Source organism: Lutra lutra, chromosome 4, assembly GCF_902655055.1.
Source record: "Lutra lutra chromosome 4, mLutLut1.2, whole genome shotgun sequence".
Lineage (NCBI taxonomy): Eukaryota > Metazoa > Chordata > Mammalia > Carnivora > Mustelidae > Lutra > Lutra lutra.
Window position 1 is genome coordinate 149,887,117 of NC_062281.1, and position 18,201 is coordinate 149,905,317.

General features: G+C 34.9%; 1 protein-coding gene across 2 annotated transcripts in view; it reads left to right on the forward strand.

The window, feature by feature from the left end:
• MYSM1 (Myb like, SWIRM and MPN domains 1) overlaps positions 1–18,201 on the forward strand; it is a 42,835-nt gene that overhangs the window by 6,729 nt on the left and 17,905 nt on the right. For both annotated transcript variants that reach the window (XM_047725161.1, XM_047725160.1), the window contains 8 exons: positions 1,776–1,853; positions 1,946–1,969; positions 3,057–3,135; positions 6,039–6,137; positions 8,448–9,217; positions 13,868–13,998; positions 15,111–15,214; positions 16,686–16,763. In XM_047725161.1, coding sequence (XP_047581117.1) covers positions 1,776–1,853; positions 1,946–1,969; positions 3,057–3,135; positions 6,039–6,137; positions 8,448–9,217; positions 13,868–13,998; positions 15,111–15,214; positions 16,686–16,763 — 1,363 coding nt within the window. The remainder of the gene's footprint in view (positions 1–1,775; positions 1,854–1,945; positions 1,970–3,056; positions 3,136–6,038; positions 6,138–8,447; positions 9,218–13,867; positions 13,999–15,110; positions 15,215–16,685; positions 16,764–18,201) is intronic.

Genomic DNA, 18,201 nt, shown 5'->3' on the forward strand with positions numbered 1-18,201 from the left:
TTTTCAGGTTAAAAATCTGTAAGTGTAAGACTTACCAAAGAGACCACTGTTATTACTAGATGGACCTTATTTGGCCCCAGACTGCAATTATATAATGTGTTAGCTACCTATGAAAAAAGCAGCATTTTATTCCTCTGTTTCTGTTTTTCTGCAAAGTGTAGGATCTAACTCAATATGCTTGAGTTTCTTTTCTCAGCCACCTCTATACTGTCTGAATGTTGAGTAGAAATTATAAAACATTTTAAATCAGTGAGAACCTTTAGTCCATGTCCAAGATCACTTAGTCCAAGCCTCCATCTACAGTTGTAGAAGCTAAAACCCAGAGATGTTAATTTACCCAGAGATACACTTAGAATATGTACAAGTTCTCACTTCTCACTCCGCCAGTTTACAGGTGTTATGTGGGAGGAATCTAAGTAAAAAGCACAAAACAAATACTGCAGGATGAAGATTTTCCCTCAGAAGTTGTAGGCCTTTATCCACAGTTTAGTCACTGGCTTCTTGTCCTTGTTTCTTTCATCTGTTTGATGATGGCAACTTCTTTGGGATTCCATTTTCTTATATATAAAATGAAAGGGTTGAACAAAATGACTTCTGATTTTATGACTTTGTAAAGATTATTAATAATAGTCCAATACATAGTGGTTTATTTTTAACCTTCATCTGTATTGTATGGGTATCTACCTCCTTTTTAAGCCAGAATTTCTCTGTTCCCTGTATTCCCTGTTACTGCTATATTGAATTCAGAGTTTCTGTTTACCTTTAATTGTCATGGGTTAACCCTTTTTAGGATTTCTTATTCTCTTACTTTCCCCAAACATCACAACTATAGCCTAGATCACTGCATTTCAGTAGAAAAATAGTGCAAGACTCATATATCATTTAAGATTTTCTGGTAGCCACATTTAAAACAAATAGAATTGATTTTAACAAGATATTTTATTTAACCCAGTATATTTAAAATAATATTTTCAACATTTAACGATAGGAACACAGTATTGAGGTATTTTATATTGTTTACATGTGGTATTAGCTGATACATTGAACAGTACAAGTCTCAATTAATTAATACTTAAGTAGTCATGGGTTCACTTCTAGATTTAGAAGCAGAAATAATGAAGAGGTTTGTGAGCTCTTAGAGGACAGGGATGTTTTCTTATATCTTTGTCCTCAGCTCCTGGTACCTAGTGTATTACCTGACATCCATGATATGTAGTCAATATTTGTTAAGGGAAGAACATGTCAAACTTATTGAAGAGTATTGCAAGTCAGTTTTAAGGAGTCGGAGAGGGAAGCTCCATGGTAGATTTGACCTGTTATTAGTATTAATGTAGAGAACATCCTGAACTCTTTCTGTTATCTTTAGAACTAGGAAAACAAACTCCCCTGTTAATCCTGGACAGCCAATCAGATTCATCTATTACATTCCCCATGTTTTAGGAAAAATGAATGAAAAAATTAAATGAAACACAAACTGTTTCTTCTCTTAACCACTTCTAATAGGGCATATAGGAGAAGCTAACATTTATGTAGCACGCATTTTGTGTAGGTGCTTTGTTCATGTGATTTCACATATGGTGTTTAATCCATATAACAGCCTTGTGAAGTGTAGATATTTTTATTGTAGTTTTTGCAGATCTGGAAAAAGTTTTAAGAATTAATTTAGCTAGGATTCAAGTATGATTTTCATGGATGTGAGTACCTACTTAATATAAGTCACATAAAAATGTTATGATTTTATTATTGTTTTAAAAGTTTCTTTAATAATTACACAGGTATTACTTATCTAAAAAATCACTTCCAGAAAAATTCTGGCTCGATCAAAAGGAAGATGATAAAAAATACATGAAGAGGTAAAATCAATTTTTAACACTTTAAAAGTCTGAACTTATATTTTTAAAAACTTGTTCACAAGCTTCCTTATTTTCTTTTTCATGTGGTGCAGTCTACAGAAAACAGCAAAAATCATGTATGTACTTATACGTTTTATATTTTAAAATTATAGGAGAATTAAAAAATTACAGTTGGCTTGTGGAAAAACTCTTGACCTTGGGTTACACAAAGATATAAAATCAAAATTTCTTAGACAGTTGTTGGAATGCCACAAGATAATTTTATGACATTATTTATATGTCAGAATTTCTTGTATGGGTCTATATAAGCTATTCCATTAGATTATGGAAAAGGTGGTTTCCTAGGGATTTGTGGGGAGTTTTTTAAAGCTGCTATCTAATTTAATAGGAATTGACTTGATTTCTATTACCTTGTCAGTTAATTTTCATGTTGAACAAAAATTTAAATTTATGGCTTTCAGAAGTTATCTAGAGAAATCGAGTATTAACTGTTTTATAAATATCCTTTCCCTATAATAGAAGAAAATTTGATGTTATTTAGGGTTTATAAACTTCCATGTTTATGATTCCTCAAAGGGTAGACTTACACATTTAGCACTGCCAAGAGTTTGAGCAGTGAGCAGACTTTGGCTTTTGCATTTTGCTGAATAAATAACAACAAAGAAGTTAATGACAAGATGAATGGTTTGCTTGAATTAAATTAATGAGTTTCATCACCACTTAATTTCTTAAGGACTGCATTTCAAAAGTAATAAACATTGCCATAGTTTCTTCCTTTTTGGCTTGGTATTTACATAGATTTATATGGAAGAATCGAGAGATAATATTTCTGGAGCCAACTTAAACATTTATATGCCTTTCAGGATTTGGAAATGTACTAATATCTGCTGCTTTGTGTCCAGTCTAAGGAAGCGTATTTGTTTGTTACCACATTGACTTCCTTTGATGTCTTTTAGTGTTATCTTCACTCAGACCCAAGGATTATGTCTCTTAGGGCTCCTATCATCCTGAGCTAGATAAGTATACAAGACAGGGTAAATCTGTCCCCCAGGTAGAGGCTGCAGCCTTTTCTTCTCTTCTTTTTTAACTCTTAGACTCACACAGTATTGAATTTAGCCTTTGGCTATCTATAACCTTTAGCTGCATAAATATGGAATGTTCCATTTCAGACTTTTTTTTTGCAATTCCTTTTTTTCCCCTCAGGGCACACTCTCCTACAAAACCAGCCAGTTACTCAGTAAAGTGGACGATAGAAGAAAAAGAGCTGTTTGAACAAGGGCTGGTAAATAGAGCAATTTTTAATTTATAGTAAAATAATTCTAGAAGCCAGTATTGATAGAATTATAAGGTTAATTTGGGGAGGCCAGAAATTTCTTTCAGTGATCACATCTTTAATTTTTCTGTAGTGATGATGTTTGTAGTACAGGAGACTTCCTTTTAACTTACAGCTAAGTCACTAAAATATTAAAATATACTAGGATCAATATTTTAAGATGATTTTCATCCCCTCCCCTTTTTATTGGTAATAATACCCAAGATACTGAGCTCTGTATACATTGACTACCTGGATTAAAGGACAAAATTACTTATCTGATGTCTTCTCTTGGGGAAAAAAAACTCAAACAACAACAACAAAAAAACCCTTGATATTTGGAACTGTCTGCATAATCAGCTGAGTTCTTATTTATTCAGATACTTGGCATTGTGCACACAGTCTGAATATTCTTTTAGTGTATATAGTTGAAGACCAGAAACATATCTTTTGCATGAATGTTTCACTGAAATCTATTTAAATATCCAAATTACATAATAGAAAAAAATGTATGCCCGTTTGTAATTCTAAAGATTCTCCCTATTAATAGGAAGAAACTTTTAAGTTAATATTCAAAAAATTTTTTTCTAATTATTAGGAGTAGGTTATATCTTTTCCTTTAAGGTACATGTTACGCAGTATTACACTAATTTTGAAAATAGATTTATAGGGGCACCTGGGTGGCTCAGTGGAGTAAAGCCTCTGCCTTCAGCTCAGGTCATGATCCCAGGGTCCTGGGATCGGGCTCCACATCGGGCTCCCTGCTTGCCGGGAGCCTGCTTCCTCCTCTCTCTCTCTGCCTGCCTCTCTGCCTACTTGTGATCTTTGTCTGTCAAATAAATAAATAAAAATCTTTAAAAATTTAAAAAAAAAAAAAAAAAAAAAAAAAAAAAAAAAAAAAAAAAGAAAATAGATTTATATATTATGTATAGGATATTAGTATAATATTTATGTGGGTTTTATGAATACAAATTGAAATGTCATTACTAACATTTCTACAGATGATGGGAAATAAAATGTGTTTGTATTTTTATAGACATCGCCATGACTTCTGTATGTTCTGTGATGTCTTTATATAAATAAACTATCTTGAAGGTTTTATCTCCTCCTGAGGTTTTCTCCTGTACTGTTGATGTTTTTTATATTGGTATTTCATTCTGTTGCATGATTATCATTTTTATACCTAACTTTAATTATCTAGTCACTTATTTAAGATTGCTAACTATTTTGGTGTTTTGCCCCTCACCAAAGGCTATATATATGTGTGTATGTGTTTGTATACACATACACAAAAATGGGTTGTGTATTTTTAGGTGGTGATGATAGGGGCTATGTCTGCATAAGTCAAACTTCAAAGGGTATATAAAGTTATAGGTGTTAAGTCTCCCTATCCTGTCTGTGCCTTCAGTTCTCTTCACCTTAGGTAACCATTGTTATCTGTTCTCTGCATGTCCTTCCAGAGATATTTGTCGCTCTATATCCCAATATGTATTTATTTATATACATATATAGGTATCTGTCTATATACATAAACAGATATTTTATACCTAGAATGTTTTCCCACAAAACTACATGGAATTGTTGGTTGTATTCACAGCCTTTTTAACCTGTTGATACAGTTTGCTTATACACTGAATTTTCTCAGGCTTTAGAGAAGGGAATTATGTGGTACTAAAAGGAAAATTTTTCCTCCCTTTTGGGTATAGAATTGTCTCTGCTCTATTTTGAGATTGGTGTTTTCTATGTTCCTCTTGTTCACATACCCTCTCCAATTTTCATAATGCTCAAGCCCCTACAATCCCAACTGGCTATACTCTGTCCAGATCTTTGATCTCTCCAAAAGTGCTCCATCCTATGAAGTTACTCATTTGCTTTCATCCCACAAAATTTAACTAATTGTTCAGTAATTTGATCTTAGCTAGTGTTAGTTAATAATGATCTTAATTTATATTTACTAAGAATTTTCCCAGAAATACTTTCAGTTTTAAGAAATTATTCACATGTCATATTTTCTCATGAATATCAGAAATAAGTATATAATTAACTTGTCATTGGGTCAGGTTTTGAAGATGATTTGCCACCATAAGTCATGACCTATAAATGTTTTATAAATCTGGCCCTGGGATCAGCTTCCCTGAGTTGTGGAGATACTGTGAAGATTTATGTATCAAATAATAGACTTGATACCTAAAAATTCCTTTTAGCTTTAAAATTATATTTTATTCCTTTCTGTACTTCAGAAAACAGCAGAGCTCCCTCAGCGTTTCAGTTTTTTCCCCAGCACAACTTTGTCATTAGCGGGCATAAGCCTTTAACAGTACTGGGGTATAGGGAGGTGCTGGCTGCAGGTCGCTTCATTTGTGATTCATTCGTTTTTCGAAGTCTGTTTTCTGTGATACCTGAGTAGAGTAAAGGTATCTGCTGTGGGACAGGTAATGGATATTGTGCCAGATGGAATGTGGGTAAAAAAAGATATTTTGAAATTAGTTCCAGAACATAATCAGTTGATTCTATAAATGGAAAATGTAACCTGCCTCTTTTTCAGGCACTTGTTTTTTTAGATTTGGAACATTGTAATGTTCAATATGAATACATACTGTTAGGAATACATAAAAGTGGTGAATCTTCATTTAGATAGCTGTAAAAAGAAAACTAATTTCTAAATCATATTGGTCAGTTTTCAGAAGTCCAGATTCCAAGAGTGTGGGCTTTACTTTTAAGTCTTAGCTTATATATCAGGTTTTGTTGTGTGCTTTAGAAAATAAATAAAGATGAGTTGTTCTTTTAGGTTTTTTTTTTTTAATGTGCAGTTGCTTGGAATATTAACAAGTAAGTTAATCAAAATCAATTTCTTTCCCATTTTGATAACATAGGCTAAATTTGGCCGGAGGTGGACCAAAATTGCAAAGCTAATTGGAAGTCGCACTGTGTTACAAGTTAAGAGTTATGCCAGGCAGTATTTTAAAAATAAGGTAAGCAGGATATAAATATCCTACTTAGTAATAGTATTTGCAATGAATGAAATTAGGAAGCAAAAGTAGTGTTTTAATTCGGGCATTAATGTCAATATTCAAAGTTTTTGTAGCGAAAGTATTTTATATTCATAAAGTACTCAACACATTCAGAAATCTCAAAGCGTATCTTAAGTGCTTTGAGTATTAAGTGCTCCTGGAAAATACCTTTTCTTTTTAAAGATTTGCATTATAGCTTTTTTTTGTTTTTGTTACTGTTTTATTAGCAAGATGCCTACTTGTAAGTTCTGAGAAGAGTTTGATTTTAAAACCAGCCTTTTCAATATATGAGTACAACACCCAGTCCAGAAGAGCAAGCCCACAAGCTCTAGAATGATGTTTGAAAATATAAGCTGTTAGAGGTGCCCGGCTGCTCATTTGGCAGAGCATGCTACTCCTGATCTCTGAGGTTGTGAGTTCAAGCCCCATGTTGGGCACAGAGCTTACCTCTGTCCTGGCTGCAAGAGAGGCTGGGGAGGTTTCTGGATTTTACTTGGAGGTTTAAGAGCTCCTAGCAAAATTGACACTGGATGTTCCAAAAGCTTGGACTGGCTCCTGCTCTGAATGTTTTGTTCCTACTCCATCCTCATGGCGGCAGCTTCTACACTATATTCTCAGGACTCCACGGTCTGTGGCTTCAGCCTACTTCTCTGCTGGGCCTCTGCCTGCAGGCACCCGGGACATCGTAGTAGCCTCAGAACCTCTGTCTGAAGATTTGCCTTGTAGCTTTTAGGAATGATTAGAGCTTAGGGACCATAAATGCTAACATGAAACTAAAATCTGTTTAATAACAATGAAACTTAATTTTTTTGAAGAATTATATGAAAACTTCAATAAATTGAAGTGTTCAGAAAAGCATAGTTTTGGTGTAGTTCTTTAATCTTTTAAGTAATCTGTGCTATGTTCAATCATGTAGTTTGATATTTAGAAAATTTTAATGTCTTCTCTGCTTGAGTTCTGGGAACATAATTATATAGATTTTGACAAGGTCTTAAGTAAAATTTGCTGTTTTCTTTTAATGCAAATAATGGGTTTTATTCTGTATACAAGATTTATATAACTTAATGTCATTTGAGCATGGGAAGTAAAGAGTGGAATGGATTCATTATATATCAGTCATCTGCTCCTTCTTTAACCAAGCAAATGCATATTCAAGGTAGCTTGGCAAGGTTAAGGTATTCTGGAAGAGAATAAAATTTAACTCGGTTATTCCAATCCCCATGCTTCTCAGACTAGAACATGCAGAACATCTTAGGGTGTCAGTTTTACTCAAAGACTTGGGATGAAAGGATATATTGTGATGTTAAAAGAGACATTCATAAAAAATATAATATGAAATCTTATCTGAATTTTTAAGGTTAAAACAGGAGGCTTGAAGTAAATAGCAAGGTTGTTAAAGGCTATTCCAGGCCATATGTCCAAATTTCCTTTTCTCTCCTGCTACCCTTTTATTCTTCTTTACATAATAAGCCAGTTAATCTCAAATACTAGATACTAGGATTCTGTTGTGATACAGGATCTGTATGTAAGTAAGCTCTTTTTAGGAGCTGAAATCCCTTGGGTATGCCAGTCATGTACAAAATTTTTCAAAAACCATGTGGGAAGATTTTATTTCAAATCATTTATATTCACTGATAGTCATTTTTTTCTACATCGACTAGATATTTATGTCTGTAATAGTACATGTGGAAGATAATTTCATGCCTTAAATTATAAGCTGTATAACATCGGAGCTACATTAAATGAACCTTTGAAAAATAGTTTGTTTCTATTATATCTGTATTTAAATGAAAGATGAGTTTAATTTACTAAATAAAGATATGTGACCTAGATTCCTTTAAATAATGGGCTGTTCAGCATTATAAACAATAATCAGCTGAGGTATCTGACATTCTAAGATATTAGCTGTTGAAAATATTATAATATCTTAAAGAATACCTTAGTATAACAGTTGTTGGTTCATTCTCTGGTTGATTTGAGACAGAGTCCTGTTTTAAACTTAATATTGAAAAACAGGTAATAGTTGTACAAGGTCATAGGTCATGATTATTTGATAAATAAAATCAGCTGGCCACAAATGAGTCAAATATAATGATAGAAATTTGAAATGATATTTTACATTTAAAATGCAGTTCTAAATCCTTAAAAGCACAATAAAGGTATAATATACCATTGACGTGTCAGTTTAATAATACTGTATTTATTATATATGTGCCAGTTGATAAATTTTTAAATGTTAATATGGGGATTTTTATCTTGATTTTTAATAAGGTAAAATTAGATGGTCCAGAGAAGGAAATGCCAAATAAGAAGAGCAGCAGTGATCTTCAGACTAAAAATGAAGATGAAGGCACGAAGGCATGGACGCCATCAAGTTTAAGGGGACATGCTGATCCCAACTTGAATGCTATAAAAATTGAAAAGTTATCTGATGATGAAGAAGTAGACATCACAGATGAGGCAGATGAGTTGACTTCTCAAGCTCCCCAAAAGAATCCTAGCAATGATGTCTTATTAAACATTTCTAATAGTAAAAGTCATGAAACCAGTCAAGGGGAGTTTATTGCTTACAATCAGGAAGATTCTGTATCTGAATCTTCCAAGGAATATTTTCAGAATATAAAGCAAGGTGAGATGGAAGCACTTTCAAGTTCAGGAAGTAAATTTTGGACTGAAAAACAGAGCATTAGTGACAAAAAATCAGTTGAATTAAATGATCAGAAATGTAATAAACTGATGAAAAACTCTGAAAAACATGATGGAAATGGAATAATAGATGAAGCCAGGCCATTGCCTTCTCCAGAGCCTTGTGAAATTCAGAAAGACTTGTGTGATAATGAAATGCTTTTTCATTCTTCCTGTCAAATGGAGGAGGAGAGCCATGAGGAAGAAGAGCTTAAGCCACCAGAACAAGAAGTAGAAATAGATAGAGATACCATTCAAGAAGAAGAAAAACAAGCAATTCCTGAGTTTTTTGAGGGGCGCCAAGCTAAAACACCAGAACGCTATTTGAAAATTAGGAATTACATTTTGGATCAGTGGTAAGAAAGAATTATATTTTAGATACTGTTGTAAAATGTATGATGCTCTAGAGTATTTTAATTAGGCCTATGCAGAATTTAGTATTTTACATCAGTAGTGATGTGGAGAGCTTAAACATATGAATGTATTTTAATAGGCAAGACTTAAAATTTCTCGTAGTGAAATTTTCTTTGAGCGCTTTGGTAAATATTGTTGTCTCTAGCTATCTCAACCCATCTCTCTGTTCATTAAGAATATTTGGTCCTGGAAAAAAGAGATAATTTGCTTTAAGAAGCAGTTTCTTGGGCACCTGGGTGGCTCAGTTGGTTAAGCAACTGCCTTTGGCTCAGGTCATGATCCTGGAGTCTTGGGATCGAGTCCCGCGCATTGGGCTCCCAGCTCCCTGGGGAGTCTGTTTCTCCCTCTGATGTTCTCCCCTCTCATGCTTTTTCATTCTCTCTCTCAAATAAATAAAATCTTAAAAAAAAAAAAAACAAACAAACAGTTTCTTAGGACAGTGTTAGGAAGATACAAAAACATTACTTCCCTGGAAAAGGGGGAGAATGTCTTTCCTAGTTTATCATGTACTTGTAAGTAAAAAAAAATTTTTCTTGACAGAAGGATATTTCTGTCATCAAGTGTGGCTAGATTACAGAAACCATTCTAAATTGCTATAAATGCTTTCAGATTTGATCTTATAACGTAATGTGTTAATAATCTCTTCATCCAGCTTCATCAGGATATAGGAATTTTCTAATATATGAAATTTATCTTCTAAATTGTCAGAATTTGAATTATTTAGCATTGGATGGGGCACAAACCAAAAAACTTCCCACCTTATTAGCCTAAGTGCTCTGCAAATAATTTGAATTTTTCCTAACAGCTTAAGACATTATCAAATATTCATAATTACTGTTTTTGCTTCAGGAGATACTGAATTATGTAGGGCCATCTTTACAGAGGACTTATGCTATAAGTTAGGAAGATTGCCAAAGGAAAACAAATAACCAGGCTTACTACATCAGTGACCTTCATTGCCGTACAATATTAATTTGGTTTATAAAGATAGCTCTATTCTAAATGAAGTATTTTTGCTCTTGTTCTTGACTGATGGTTGAGATGACTAAAAGTAAAATTTCTGGGTTAGGGTGGTATCAAATGAAAGAAGAATTATAAGGAAAAACTGATAGTTGCACAGTGCTTTACAGTTTACAGAAAGCTTTTCTATGTTTTAATTCCTCACAACTGGCCTAAAAATAGTCAGGTAGTGTTTTCTAAAGTGTTTGATAGATTCTGCGGTCAGGAGAGGTTTGGGGGTCTGTCTTTTATTATACAACCAGCTACTGACAGAAGGACCTATGCGTAGGTCTCAACCCTGTCCATCAGTCTCCCCATTATTTTACATTGCCTGATTGATTGACACTATTGAAGAGGACCGATCAAATTAGATCTCAACGGGTATCTAATTTTGTTTTTGGAAATAGGATGAATGGCCAAAATCGAAGGACTTAAAAATAATATCTCAAAAATTTTTTATCTGTATGAATCATCAGTGAGTGACTTAATGGTGCTTTAGTCAATTTCATTTATTTGAATTGGAATAAATTCATTTATTTGAATTTTGCCTCAATAAGGCAGAATAACTTATATAGATGATATAAATTATATGGCAGTAGTTTCCTAACGACATTTGCCTTAGTTCAGAAAACCACTTAAATGTTATTTCAATATAGTGATTTAGCAAACAGTGTGAAAGCAGAAAGAAATGTTTTGGAACAGGAACTCAAAACTATTCTCTTCAGAAATAGAAGAGGGAACTAGAGGTGGTGTTAAAAAAATTTTAAAAAGAAGAGTAAAGTTTTGAAATAAAAAAGACCTGCTAGATTTGTTTGTAGCTAAAAATTCCTTTCCATAAAAACACAAATAACTTCCCGATGAGGGGTATGTTTTATTAAGATAGTAACCAATACCATTATAAATGCCTACTAAATGCATTTGGTTCAGATGAGGTTCAGAGAGAAAAAGGAACTTGTTCCAGGTCACATTAGGGGAAAGTGATTTCAGGGTCTTGCAGTCTTTCCTTATTTTCATACTTCATCTCAGGTCCTTTACCCAGACTTTTCATTCTGCCTTGGATGCTCCCCCTACTCTCCCCGCCCAGGTCTTACTGAACTGTGCTTCGTCAAGTCGTTCAGGTCTGCTCCAAAAGAACTAGAGGACTTCATGACCACCCTATCTAAAATAGCTACCAGCTCTGCCTCCCACTCTCTTGCTCTGTATTTTATTATGTTCATAGAACTTACTACTACTGGATATTATATTTTTATTTGTGTATTTTCTCCTCTTCCTCCCTCCTCCTTCCCCATGATAATACAGGCTTCACATGGGCAGAGTTTTGTCTGTTTTTTTCATTGTTACACTCCTAGTTCTTAGGACAATACTTGTTCTAAGCAAATACAGAGGCACTCTAATTGTTGAGGGAGAAAGATGGTGCAAATGAATCATGAATAAGTATTTTTAGAGGCCTTACCCCTTTTTTAAAAAATGATTTTATTTATTTATTAGAGAGCACGGTGCACAGTTGAGGGGAGAGACAGAGGACAGAGGGAGAAGCAAGACTCCCTGCTGAGCAGGGGGCCCTATGAGGGGCTTAATCCAAGGCAGGCGCTTAACCTACTGAACCACCCAGGTGTCCCTAGAGGCCTTCCATTTGTTTAGCATCGTGATGCTAGTGCTGAGCTCTTTTTAAAGACTTGATTTGGGCAGTCTTTAAGTCAATACAGTTTTTAGATTTCCTGTAGATTTTTGGAAGCTGGTTACACTGCTTATTCCTGCTCTCTTGGCTTCATTTGTGCAGTTTGTTTCCTTTGATTGAAGTGAAGTAAAAAAACACTGGGATCTCGAACTTTTTAGTGGAATCCGCCCCCACCCCAGCCATGGTTATATTCATTTTTTTTAGAGAGCGCATGCAAGTGGGGGAAGGGGCAGAGGCAGAGGGAGAGAATCCCAGGCTGACCGCCTGCTGAGCACCGGCCACTGTGAGACTGTTTCACAACCCTGAGATCTTGGTGACTTGAGCCAGAACCAAGAGTCAGGTGCATAACTCGATGAGCTACCAGGTGCCCTCAGTGGAATTTCCGATACCCTTCCACATCACAAGTTACTTTTTGCCTTCCCTGAATGTCTGTAGAACTAATGGTTTTTTTTTATTTATTTATTTATTTATTTATTTATTTATTTATTTATTTATTTTTAAAGATTTTATTTATTTATTTGACAGACAGAAATCACAAGTAGGCAGAGAGGCAGGCAGAGAGAGAGAGGAGGAAGCAGGCTCCCTGCCGAGCAGAGAGCCCGATGTGGGGCTCGATCCCAGGACCCTGGGATCATGACCAGAGCCGAGGCAGAGGCTTTAACCCACTGAGCCACCCAGGTGCCCTGAACTAATGATTTTAAATTTGGTTTCTGCTTAGGCCTTCTTTAAATACCCTATCTAAAATAGTCTGCACCTAGTTTTCTCATTCTATCCCTTATCCTTCTTACTTTTTCTTCCTAGAACTTGTTGCTGCCTGTCATTATGTATTTTATTTATATATTTATTTATATATATGTATGTATGTATGTATATATATATACATATATAATAGATATTATTCATTGTATATATTCTGTTAGCATGTAAGGTCAGGAACTTTATATTCATCTCTGGATCCTTAGTGCCTAAAACAGTGACTGGTGTGTAGGATGCAATGTAAATATTTGTAGAATAAAATAAAGATTAAATAAATACCTGTTATATGATATATCTGAATACTTGGTTTATGACGTCTGTATGTAAATCTCCACTTTAACCTCCATAAGCAAGTACTTTAATCCCCCTAATTTTTCATTTCCTCCTCTCTAAAATAAGAATAAGAATAATAAATGCTACTTTGTAGAGTTATGAGGATTAAGGTTGATAACTATTAGTACTGGCATAAGCATTTTTGCTACTATTAGTACTCCATTACTCTTAACCTGTATCTACTATGGTATAGTAAGTATATTCAGTAAATATTCATTTTATTATATATACTTTTTAATTTTTTCATAGTCTTTGGGCATTTCTTGATTCCTTTGAAATCCCCTATAATATCTCTTTCTGTTTTCCAGGGAGAGTAAGCACTTGATATTTATTGGTGTAATGTTTAAAACCAATATAAAACTTTTAAGCATTTGTAAGTTAGCTTATAATTAAAATATACTGTCCAGCAAAGTAAAAGTAGATGAAGCTAAGTAATATATTAAAAATAAGAAAAGCCTAATAGTAAATACTGTAGATATATTATCAAAGTGCCCTTTTTATTCAAACATTGAAGTTTGAATTTGGATCCGTTGACAAAGCTTCTAACTTTAAAATCTTGGGATAACCGGAATCTCTTACATTTCATATGGGAAAGAAATAATACTTAATAAAAATCACATTATACTCCTACGATTTTGTATCATTTAAAGATATCTCAGGAAAAAGTACACTTGGGTATTATGTATTAGCATTGTTTTTACTACACATTTACAGATTGAGAGGGGGTAAATTTTTAAGATATTTCAAATATCAAAAGTTTTCCCCAGAAATCTTTTTTTCATGTTTTTATTTATCCAAAATAACTGTACTTCCATCTCTTAATTAGGGAGATATGCAAACCGAAATACTTAAATAAGACCTCAGTACGTCCTGGCCTGAAGAACTGTGGGGATGTTAATTGTATTGGACGGATTCATACATACCTCGAGTTGATAGGAGCAATCAATTTTGGATGTGGTAAAAATAAAAACCCAACAACATCTTTTACACAACATTTTTTTATCCTTAGAGCACCCATTAACTTCTTTGTTAGAATTCAAGCAGATTTAGTATAGATAGAGAATTCAGGAGGATATTATAACATTATGAAGTAAATGTATCATTGAGTTGTTTCTTTAAAACAGATTTCTATTGATCAGACTGTATTTTCCTGTAACCTGCAGTGAAAGTGGTGGTATGAAAAGGAAAAATAGTCAGTCTAAGTAGTAGAAATAATTTAACAATGCAGCTCTTTGTCAAGTAAAAGTAAAGTCATTTTAAGAAAAATCTAGTAATGGCCCATTTAATTTATAAAATCTGTATTAATGCTAGAAATACTGTCTAGCAGTGTTTAAATAAAGGAAATAATTTATGAGCCTCTACACTTAAGTGTAATAAAAGTGTCAAAATATTTTTCATGGAAGAAAGTTTCTTTCACCCTAGTTTTTCTCAAATTTAAAGTCAGTGAATATGCATGACTTTAAATGTATTCTTCACTTTTATTGAATTAACGTGACACAAACATTTTAAAAAAAGATAATAACCATAGTTGCAAAGTGATAAGGTAATTAGAACTTTGTAACCCATGGTTTCAGAAAAGTAATATTCTATAGTGTATGTATAAGAGAAGACAGCTAACCAGAAAGTTTCCTTTCAGAGATTATTTTATTTTGTAGGAGAGAGAATTCACAGTCTGCCCTGTGGTCTGTCCTTCATTTCAGTGTGTTTGTTACCCCAAGCACTGTATATGGGACTGGCTAGTCAAGAAAACTAGTGTCACAGCTTCTTCAGCCACAGAAGCAAAATCATGTTTTCTGTATTAGATATTTGAATTCAGCAAAGTGGGCTTGGCACTCATTTAGTTAGAAATTCAGTTACCCATCTCACGAATACCCCGTTTTACTGGGATTTCCTTAAGAGCCTGACTTTTACTGAGAACTTCCAAGTGATTGTAGAGAAAGATAGAAGCTCAGGTGTAACAGAACTTAGACATTGGCTTACAACTTACAGTCAGTGTAGATGTGTCTTCCTAGTTAACAAATGAATTTCAGAAAATAATAGATTGTTTTGTTTCTCCTGAATTCCGGTAGAACAGGCTGTATACAACAGGCCACAACCGGTTGACAAAGTACGAGTCAGAGACCGAAAAGATACAGTGGAAGCATACCAGCTTGCACAGCGTCTGCAGTCTGTGGTAAGCAGCCACCCCTCGCTAAGAAATCTCTCCAGATTGCTCCTGGCCCTGTTAGTCAGGTGTGCTGCCTTCTCGCCTGCTATTTAACAAAGGAACGTGTTTTCTCTCATATTCACCTTAGGCATTCACTTTCCTGGTTCCCGTTCAGTTCCAAGTTAGCTATTTATTTCCTTTTTTACTTTATTTTTTTAAAGATTTTATTTATTTATTTGACAGGCAGAGATCACAAGTAGGCAGAGAGGCAGGCAGAGAGAGAGAGGAGGAGGAGGAAGCAGGCTCCCTGCCGAGCAGAGAGCCCAATGCAGGGACTCGATCCCAGGACTCTGGGATCACGACCGGTGCGGAAGGCAGAGGCTTTAACCCACTGAGCCACTCAGGCGCCCCCATGTTAGCTTTTGAAAGGGCAAAAATGAGAAATACCCAACAGCTCACTGGCAGACTTGACACGGAAGCATTGTGCTTTCTTGTGTGCTCTTAAGACAGCTTGGTTCTGGTTTTTGTATCTAGAGTGTCTTCTACTGCCATCCAGTCAGGCTCATTTTTCTCTTTCAGTTACTTTATTTAAGTCTTACTTTTAAGATTCAGCTTTTTAGAATAGCTATCCAAACTCTTTGTAGCCTTTCCTTAATTTTTGAGGTTAGTGATTTTACAGTATCTCACAATTCATGAATCTTATTTTTTAAAATGGGTGATCCTGCAAGTCCTCTAAAAGGCAGAGTCATATTGGATTCTTATTGGTTTTACTAATGAAGTAGGCTAAATTGGTAATAGGTGAGGCAAATGAAGAAAAGTGCCGCTAATAGAATGGGTATTTTTTTTAGGGTGTTTAGGCTGTAAACCATTTCTACCTAGATTTACTGTAGTAAGAAAGGATGTTTTTAGATCCTGGAAATGGTAGTTGCTGGAAATGGTGCTTTTCATATGCTGGTTTCTGAGCCAGTGCATTTTAAAGGCTTCAGTATTGGGGTTTACAAAACTGGGTATTAGTAATCCAGTCAGCTAACTTTGTACTTCTTTCTCTCTGTATCCACTAGGCAATCTTTCCTTTTCTAAGGCTGAGAAATAATTATTTTGCTCCTAGTTTTCAATATTCTACCTCTTGCTGTGGGTTCTTGCAAGTTTTCTATCACAAGTGGTTGAAAGGGAAGTCATTTTCTTGGTGGTTCTTTTGGTCTTAAAAATACCTTTTGTCCTAGTGTTTTAGCTCCTAAAGGTGAAGAGAAATGAAAATTCAAGAAGAAATTCAAGTAAAATTCAGAAAATCACTACTGACTTATTTTTGAGCAGAGTGCTGTTAAACATAAATTAATAAAATAAAATTTATTCAGGCATTGCTGATCAGAGATTATATTTTAATGAAGAAATTAACTGATTTTTAGAAAAATACCATTTTGGTGTTATATATCAGTGTGCTCTGATTTCTCCAACTTAATCTTGTTAACCTTTTGCTTTATTTTGATGCTTACCCCAGCGCACAAGGAGACGTAGGGTCCGAGACCCATGGGGAAATTGGTGTGATGCAAAAGACTTAGAAGGACAAACTTTTGAGGTAACTTTGACCTTTGCAAATAGCTTTTCAGTGAAAGTTGTTCTGGCAGTTGTATTTATATATCTTAATGCCACATGTGTTATACTCGTTTGTGTTTGTGTGTGTGTATCCTTCCTGTGTTAATTTTATTGTCCAGACGTCACCAAGAAATAACAAAATAAAGGCATCAGTACACTTAACTAGGAGTTTGGTTCATTTTCTGTATTTTAATTGTCTATTCTGCATTCTGGCCTCTAGTTCAACAATATCTGCTGGTTTTCCAGTAAGTTGGTACGCCTGATTCATTTCAGTCAACATTTAGTTTTTATTCTTTAAAAATTTTATTTCTTTATTTGACAGACAGAGATCATGAGTAGGCAGAGAGGCAGGCAGAGAGAGGGGGAGAAGCAGACTCCCTGCTGAGCAGAGAGCGCGATAGGGGCTTGATCCCAGGACCCTGAGATCACAACCCGAGCCGAAGGCAGAGGCTTAACCCACTAAGGCACCCAGGCGCCCCTCAGTAAACATTTATAGAATGATGTTCTGATACACCATTTAAAATATTGTCCCACAAGCACTTAATAAGGCTTGCATATACCAGTTAGTAAATGTTGTTTTTTCTTCCTGGATTAAGTGCCCTCCCCCCCCCCCCCCAAAGGTTCTTTCTCTCTTCCCCATTCCCTGCCCCCGCCTCACACCCAAGTGCCAGTCCAGGCAAGGCATTAGTCAATGCGTGGTTCCTGCCTAGAAGGAACTTAATTTCTAGATTAAGGAAAGATAACGTCTGATAAGTTCCATAAGATTGGTCTTAAGAAATGTCAGGTCTTCCCCAAAGGGTGTGGTCAGAGGAGGTATCACAGAAAATGTGATATTTCAACTGTGACATAAAGGATTAGCAGGAAAATTAGTCCCCAGGCCAAGGGAGCAGCATAAACAAAGGTATAGACAGGGAAAATACCAAATTCTGAAAAAGATGCATTGTTCATTTGCGCTAGAGTATAAGAGTGGTGGTAGAAGTGGGATGTGTTCTGTACTTAATATTATCAGGATTTTATAAACATTAATCAAATCAGTCATCACAGTAATACCAGGACATTGTTGTTATTACTACATGTGTTAGTTTAGGAAACTAAAGCACAGAAAGCTTCAGTAACTTGTCCAGGGCTCCCCAGTAAGTAGCAGAGCCAGGCATTCTGTCTCCAGAATCTGTGCTTTTTATCATTGTGTTTCAGTGTCTTCTGGTTGGGAAAGAAAACTCAACACAGTAGGACTTGGTGACTAGAAATAGGGAGTAAGTAAGAGGAGGGACTCAGGTGATTCTGAGATTTTTTAACCTGGGTGACTGGTGCCATTAATTAAAATGGGCAAAACAAGAGAAGGAATAAGTTTTAAGCTTGGTGTGGCTGTAAATTTTGGAACAATTTTTTAATATATGATCCAGCATTTCAGTTTGCTAGAA